We start from the raw sequence: 8,952 nt of genomic DNA on the forward strand, positions 1-8,952 counted from the left end.
GTCTTCCCTTCTCTACTAAAGTCATTCTCCCCACCTATACCAAAAAAATCTTTGAAGGATTATCCAACAAAAGACGTGGATGGATTAAACGTCACGACTAGTATAAGCTAGGCCACCATAGCGGTCTTCCACTAATCCCCACTTACCTCACGTGTTCCGTGAGTACTCGAGCCAGCCGATCGAATGAATCACTCGCGCCAACATGTCAAAATTCATAGTAATGTCCGAGCATGCACCAAACACGCTCTGCTGAGTTTTCTTGAGTTTATCATCTAGGCGTAGGCCTCCTTTTTAACCGACTTCCAAAAAGGAGGAGGTTCTACGTTCGGCTGTATGTATGTTTTTTTTTTTTTTTTTTATGTATGTCCAGCGATAATTCCGTCATTTGTGGACCGATTTTAAAAATTCTTTTTTTGTTTTGAAGGGTTTCATTCCAGGGTGGTCCCATTTTTTTTATGTCAGGATCTGATGATGGCATCTTGAAGAAATCGAGGGGAACTTTCGAAAATTGTAGGGACGGCTAGTACGTTTGTTAGTGTTTCCATAAGGTATTTTAAACCACTACATTTTTATGAAGGTCTGGAGTTGGTCTGATGATGGAGCCGAAACACAGACGATGGAACTCGTCAACGATTTACAGCAGGTACCTTTTGTTTGGGCTTGATTTATTTGTATTGATGAGAACTTTCCACCTAGATGGCTTGTGACTGTATTAAGGGTCTGATAATGAAGACGAATGACAGTTAAGAGAACTCCTCAACGGTTCACAGTAGCTATCATGTGTTTGGACTTGATAAAATTGTATTGATGAGAACTTTCCACCTAGATGGGTTGTGACTGTATTAGGGGTCTGGTGATGAAGACGAAGGATAGTTAAGGGAACTCCTCGACGGTTCACAGTAGCTACTTTGTGTTTTGACTTGATAAATATTATATTTATGAGAATGTGACTGCATAGGGGGTCTGTTGATGAAGACGGAGGACAGTCACCTTTCACGATTTTCTGAATATTCATATTACGTGTGGATAAAGGGGGAGTGAAATTTTGTATATGAGTTAAGGTAGTATTTTTAAAATTGGGATTGTAGGACTTAGATACTTATCATATGATAATAACGTTTTAACTAATTGCTTATTAATTTTTGTTCACACTCAGTGGGTGTGCTAACACTAAAAATTAAAAAATAAAAATTTTAATAAAAAAATTCAACCGACTTCCAACTAAAAAGTTAACCTATACTAAAAAGCAAAAAATAACATCTTACCTATGTGCTACCTTCTGATCAGTTTGAAGGCGGTGCCAATCCAGTGTTATGTTTTAATTAAAGCCGTTTCTGAAAGAACCACAGAAATTTTGTAATTTAAACGGCTTAAATTAAAACATCACTGGCTTGGCACCGCCTTCAAACTGATCAGAAGGTAGCACATAGGTAAGATGTTATTTTTTGCTTTTTAGTATAGGTTAACTTTTTAGTTGGAAGTCGGTTGAATTTTACATCTTCCATTTCTTTCTAGTTAATAATATTGTCTATCCACCACTATTGTGATCTTCTCGCTTATCATCTTTGATCCGTATTGGTACAAAGTACCTATTTTGTACGTCATTTCACTTTAATCTCCCAAGTCTTAAAAGTGACGTTATCAGTGTGGTATTGACCCACATTGCCTCATCCAACCTCACCTATTTGCACAAATTCCTTAGACACCACTCCAGTTAAGACTTTGTTCTTTGGTGGTAGTATTTTCTCATTCTTTCATTTATTTATTTTTTTTTCTAATTTTTAACAATGTTAATAAAATGCACAATATATACAAATTAAAACTATTAAAAATTATCATTATACTCAAAATAGGTACTTGTATAACAAGGACCTAACATTGGAACCAATGTTACTATTTCATATACTGCTATAATATATGACACACGTAGATAACAGTACCGGTATATAAGAAGATTAATTGCCAAAAACTGTTATATTCTTGGTGTAGTGTTAGAGACCTTAATAATGTCGAGGTAAGAAATTTTTTTAAAAATTTAGATATACAACGTGTCCCAAAATTCAACGATAAGCGGGCGCCAAAAGATTGACCTGCTCATGAGCACTTAAGGAAAAATAATAAAAAAAATATACCTAAATTTTTTTTTAGTTACAAAATAAATTTTAAAATTCTTTGAAAATTTACACCTTGTATGATATTTTGAACTACCACGGCTACAATTTCTTAAATATGCTTAAGATTTTTTTTGTATCGGATACCTAAGTAGTACTACTATTCACCACAACTCTTAAAAACACCACAATGCCCGCAGTTTTTACACAAAAAAAAATCAAAATATTTTTTTTCCCTCAAATTTATAAAGATTTTTACTTTCAGTCTACTTTGACTCATGGTCTTGCAAAAAAAAGTATGAACACCGCTATGGCAAGTTATTTTCAAAGTTGACGCAACTAATCAAGATTTCAAAATAGTATAATACCCTAAGATAACTAGTCGCAAAAAAAAAATATGCGTACCATTTGTAAACAAGAACTAAATTTCTAAAATGTTTTTGCTCCTAGAAATCACTTTTACTTTATGCACAAAATGATGTGAGTCATACGTTGCAATTTCCTAGAATTTTAATGGAACGAACGATAACATTTAAAAATAAGAGAGAGAGAGAGAGAGAAAGATAGCGATAAGTATACGTTAGAGAGGGATAGACAGATGTTCTTTGTTGAATGACAATGATGCAGGTAAAGAAAATCCTGTTCCCAGCAAGTCAGTACGCTCTGCTCCTTTGTTTACTGCGCAACTTTCCGTATTCAATTGACGTGGCTCTCGTACTAACGACTTTTGGCTTTGCATTTTGGACTGGACTTAAGTGATCTGCAAACTGAACTGACCTGGCATTATTTTGGACTGTGCCTGTGTTTTGTGAATTGGACTTTTGGTGTATTTTGGACTGTTTAGCGTTATCATGCCGCAACCATACACGCCGATGGAATACGCTAACATGCATCTCATTTATGGAGAATGTCGGTGCAATGCTAACGCTGCTAGCAGATTGTATCGAGAAAGGTACCCAAACGCTCAAAGATATCCAGATTATCGGGTATTTATGAATGTGCATCAAGCGTTTTCGGAGGGTCGTTTGCCGTCAGCTAGAAGAAACGCTGGAAGACCTAGATCGGAATGCGATGAAGAAGTTCTCAATGAAATAAACATTGATTCAACTACCTCAGTGCGTGCCATAGAAGCAGCTACGGGAATCCCAAAAAGTTCAGCACATCGAATACTAAAACGTCATCGGCTACACCCATATCATTACAGACGTGTACAAACGTTACTATCACGGGACTATCCACTGCGGATCGCATTTTGCCGAGTGATGCTTCAAAAGCATCGGGAAGATCCTCAGTTCTTGGATAAAGTACTATGGTCGGATGAAACAACCTGCAAGAAAGATGGCTATTTAAATCTTCACAACCTACACAGCTGGAGCAATGAGAATCCGCACCTGATGAGAGAAGACAAATCCCAATATCAATTTAAGGTCAACTTATGGACGGGCATTTTAAATGGAAAAGTGATTGGGCCTTTTGAATTACAAGGAAACTTAGATGGGGACAGTTATTTGAACTTTTTACAAAATGATTTGCAAGAATTACTAGAAGACGTCCCCCTAAGCGACCTTCAAAATATGTGGTATCAAAATGATGGTTGCCCAGCTCACTACGCTCGTCCTGTGAGACAATACCTAGACCACGAGTATCCGGGGCGTTGGATCGGGCGACTTGGTCCTATCCTATGGCCACCCCGATCACCCGACCTAAACCCCCTGGATTTCTTTTATTGGGGTTGTCTCAAAGACAGGATCTACGCAAAACCGATTACGACATTGGACGAGCTTCGGCAAAAAATCACTCAGGCTGCGGCACATATCAATGCTAGAAGATATGCGCGAAAAATAAAACGGTCGTTTTTAAGGCGATGTCGTGCCTGTATTAATGCCGGTGGAAAACAATTCGAACATTTACTTTAATGTTGTGTAATTAAAATAACAAACACATTTTTGGAACATAGTAAAATTTATTACTAACAACAAGAACAATTAAGAAATTTGGTTCTTGTTTACAAATGGTACGCATATTTTTTTTTGTGACTAGTTATCCTAGGGTATTATACTATTTTGAAATCTTGATTAGTTGCGTCAACTTTGAAAATAACTTGCCATAGCGGTGTTCATACTTTTTTTTGCAAGACCATGAGTCAAAGTAGACTGAAAGTAAAAATCTTTAAAAATTTGAGGGAAAAAAAATATTTTGATATTTTTTTGTGTAAAAACTGCGGGCATTGTGGTGTTTTTAAGAGTTGTGGTGAATAGTAGTACTACTTAGGTTCCGATACAAAAAAAATCTTAAGCATATTTAAGAAATTGTAGCTGCGGTAGTTCAAAATATCATACAAGGTGTAAATTTTCAAAGAATTTTAAAATTTATTTTGTAACTAAAAAAAAAATTTAGGTATATTTTTTTTATTATTTTTCCTTAAGTGCTCATGAGCAGGTCAATCTTTTGGCGCCCGCTTATCGTTGAATTTTGGGACACGTTGTATATTTAACAACTTATCAAATTAAAGATGAGAATATGCTTGGAAGCTATTGGATCAGCTTCCACCTTCACACAGGAAGTAAAAGTATAAGTAATAGTCAACTAACGTATCAAAAGTGCTTGTAAACTGAGCCTACTTAAAATAAATGAATTTTGAATTTGTATAAATGAATTGCAATACCACAAAGAAGGATATTATTCATATTAACTTATCGTTGAACTTTTTTATGTTTATCAAGAAGGGATAAATTTATTAAAAGTGTGTGTCAGCTCCGACGCAGTTTTAATCTTTCAGATCGACTGTCTAAATAGGTGTATGTTACCCCGCAGCATACACTATGTACGTATCTATACTAACACCTGGAAAGTGAAAGGTGCGCAACCGAAGAGCAGCAGGCCGCGGCATGCGCGCCCGCCAACAGCTTGCACATGCGTGCTTGTAGAAGAGAAAGTAGAGGAAGAAATATAAATAATTGAAACATTAAAAACGAAAATTTTAACTAAGAATTACCATGTAAATTGGCTTTATTGCTATAAGGAATCTCAACAAGACACCTCCTACGAAAGGACTTGCGACGAAAGAGCCAATTAATAGATGTTGAAGGAGTTTTAAAATTTAAGACTTAATAATTATGGGTTCCAGTGAAGCAGAATGTTTTACTACGACGGGAGCAGCACCACGGTTGTTTGCAGCAGCATTGAATGTTCTAGCGGCAACACAGTGCATTGTTTCTAACAAGACAAGCCAATACGACCAATTACCTGGTAAGAGTATTATCAATAACTTTCGAAACCCAATAGATTGAGAGCCTGTGATCGTCTGACCTTGGTTAATGCTGGAACTGCCCCATTTTTTTTTATGCAAATAGGCTCGCGTTTGACCGTGATCTAACCTGATGGTAAGTGTAGATACAGTCTAAGATAGAACACGCTTGCTTAGAAGGTGCCTATTCATTCTTGTTTTGAAGATACCTAAGTTATAATATTCAGGAAACGCAGAACTGGGAAGAGTATTCCAAACTCTAGCCGTGCGTATGAGAAAAGAAGTCGCAAAGCGTTTTGTACGGGTCCTAGGGATATCTACAACACAGGTATGAAAACCCACCCGATGTCTTGCGGATTTGTTCCACGGTTAGCTGGTTCAGCTACAGACAATGAGGTCCAGGGTTCCAATCCCGGGTCAGGCCAACAATAAAAAATACGCTATTGGGAATTTTCTTACGATAAATCTTAATAGCAGCCTGAAGTTTCCCGTGCCTCGGAGAGAACGTAAGGCCCTCGGTCCTGCGCCTGATCTTTCGCCGGTGGTGTCAGAATGCCGTTCCTTCAGACTATGAGAGTGACGGAAATGAAACTGCACCCTTTCTTGTACACACAATTGTGTACCTGCGTACGTGGTTATTCTCACCACGAGATTGGCCGCCATGGTCGTAAAAGAAAAACAAAAAAACTAAATTCTTGTTTTATGCGTACTGAAGGCAACTATGGCGTCTGGACTGTGGTGGCATTGGGAGGTAGTGGGTTTCAGGAGACCTTTAACTATGTTGTCTAAGTTATCCTCGGCACAATATAAAAAAACATGTCCCCAGTCACAAAAAAAATGTTAAAGGTATCTAGCGTACAATGAATGACATAAATATTTAATTCTTCAGATGGTATCTACGAGGTCTATGACTGATATTGATAAAGCCTTTTCGGCGTCAGTTTATTATGATACGTACTTTTGTACGTTTTCAAGACAATAATAAATAGGCATAATATATAGTTGATAGGACTGCTGTGTGCTTAAAGTTCAAATTTATGTTTTTTTTAGATAATGACACATTTGATTTCATAATTATTGGAGCGGGGTCGGCTGGTAGTGTTGTAGCAAATCGACTTAGCGAAATAAAACATTGGAATATACTGCTTCTAGAAGCTGGACTTGAGCCACCTATCGAATCTGAAGTACGTAATTGTGATAGATCTAAAAAGTAGGGATTTAGCACATTGATTTAGCACATTCATGTGCACTACTCTATCTCTTGCTTATTAATTCAATACATCTAGTCTCATCTGTATCTCGATACAAGATAAGGCTGAACAAACTTATTAGAAATATCGATACATTTTTATCAAAAATTTAGCAATAGCTTTCGTTATATCTGTCGTTTAAAATAATATACCGCTTATAATTTTCTTTTATTAAACGTAAATTTAAGTTTATTTTGCTTTAGTTTTGAAATGTAATATGTATGTCAAACTTTCAACTTTTTAAAGTTTATGGGTTTAATTTTTATGAGAACAATCTTAAAACTAAGAGAAACAATAAATCTTTACAGATACCTGCTTTAGGAATTACTTTAGTTGGAACCAAATACGATTGGAATCATGTTACTAAAAGTAATAAGCAACAGGCATGGAGAAATGGTGAACTAGCGTGGCCACGGGGAAAAATGCTGGGAGGTTCTAGCTCTATAAATGCTATGTTTTATGTGAGAGGAAGAAATCATGACTATCAGAGCTGGTATAATGGAAGAAATCCTAGTTGGTCAAAAGAAAATGTAGATTATTATTTCAAAAAGGCAGAAAATTTCCAAGATATGAAACTTAATGAGGACCCTTTGATATACAAAACCTATGGACATTCTGGTCCGCTTGTAGTTAATAGTTTTAACAGCACGTACAGATATTTGAATAAAAAATGGATAAAGTCTTGGAGTCGCCTGGGAATCGAATGTGTCCCTGATTTCAATGCTGCCAAGTATCAAGGATATGGATTTTCTGGAAAAACACGAGTCACTGCGCAAAATGGACAAAGAGAAAGCACGTATAATGCTTATTTAGAACCAATTTCTAATAGAAGAAACCTGAAAATTGTTACAAATGCTTTCGTGACGAAAATATTAATAAACAATCAAGCTCGAGCTTATGGCGTTGAAGTTAAAATAAATGGATTAATAAAACGTTTTTATGCAAAAATTGAAGTTGTCCTAAGTGCTGGAACAATAAACACGCCTCAACTATTAATGTTATCTGGAGTTGGTCCTAAACAACATCTCCTGACAAAAAATATTTCAAGTGTTGTTGACTTATCAAGTGTTGGAAAAAATTTACAAGATCATCTTTCTATATTTATTCCGTTCTATGGAGATGAACTAGAAGATGAATTAGATATCAATGAACAATCGTTCGAAGTAATAAAGTACCTATACAATAAAACTGGCTTACTAGCAAATGGTTACATATCAGATTTGATGGCTTTCTTTTCAAGAAAAAAAAATCTGGCATATCCTGAATTTCAAAGTCACTTTGCATTGCTCCCGAAAAATTCTACTTTTTTCCGTTTACTTCTAAACCAATATAATGATGAAATAATAGAGTCTTTCACGAGATTCAATTCAAACAAAGTACTATACCTTTATATCTTCAACTTATTACACCCACATTCAAAAGGATCGATTTATTTAAATACATCAAATCCCCACGAACATCCTATTATTGACGCCAATTATTTAGATGATGACAGAGACGTTCAAGCAACAGTTGACGGTATTAAAATACTAACTAAGTTAGAGGAAACTCCATTTTTAAAATCTATTAACGCCTTCATTCCTAGAATAGATATTCCACAATGTAACCAGTATAAATTCAAAAGCGATCTTTACTGGAAGTGTTACGCTATTCAAACTGCTGGTACTATATACCATCCTGTAGGTACATCAAAAATGGGTCCAGATCCTAAAGATTCAGTTGTAGACAACTTCCTAAAAGTTCATGGTGTTAGTAATTTGCGAGTGATAGACGCAAGCATAATGCCGTCTTTAACTAGCGGAAATACAAACGCGCCTACGATAATGATCGGAGAAATGGGCTCTGATATGATAAAATCGGATTACCTCTAACTATATTTTTGTATTATTTTAAATATCTTTATGTACCTATATAAATATTCTTAGTTTTATTACCCGACTGCAAGAAGGGTTATGTTTATCGCGCGTATATTGTATGTATTCTTCTATGTAATATTATTTATTACCTCATATCTTCCAAACTGCTGAACGGATTTACGGAATTAAGATATCGTTAGATTTGTCTTAATAACCCGAGTCTTCTTAGATAGGTGAAATTAAAAAAAAAAAACACCACGACGACTGTGAGATGCTACAGACTCAAGGTGAAAAAAATCTCTTTTCGAATATTGCGATATGGGTATCAAATTCAAGAGCTCATTTCAACATGGTATATCTAGGCTATTAATCGCTATACAAAACACGCGAGGCGCATGACTAATTATGGGCGAGCAGGTTAGGCAGACGATATTTTTATTTTTTAAATTATTGACTTGTTTATTATTGTGTTAGCCTGCTTAAATAAA

The 8,952-nt window shown here is 35.7% G+C and overlaps 1 protein-coding gene across 1 annotated transcript; it reads left to right on the forward strand.

Moving 5' to 3' along the window:
- Positions 1-5,227: 5,227 nt before the first annotated feature.
- On the forward strand, positions 5,228-8,479 carry LOC112052826 (glucose dehydrogenase [FAD, quinone]-like). The gene is made up of 4 exons (XM_052884425.1): positions 5,228-5,360; positions 6,409-6,542; positions 6,917-7,771; positions 8,219-8,479. The coding sequence occupies exons 1-4, from the start codon at positions 5,228-5,230 to the stop codon at positions 8,477-8,479; spliced, it is 1,383 nt and encodes a 460-aa protein (XP_052740385.1).
- Positions 8,480-8,952: the final 473 nt, after the last annotated feature.

The sequence above is a fragment of the Bicyclus anynana genome, chromosome 11, assembly GCF_947172395.1.
Source record: "Bicyclus anynana chromosome 11, ilBicAnyn1.1, whole genome shotgun sequence".
Classification (NCBI taxonomy): Eukaryota; Metazoa; Arthropoda; class Insecta; order Lepidoptera; family Nymphalidae; genus Bicyclus; species Bicyclus anynana.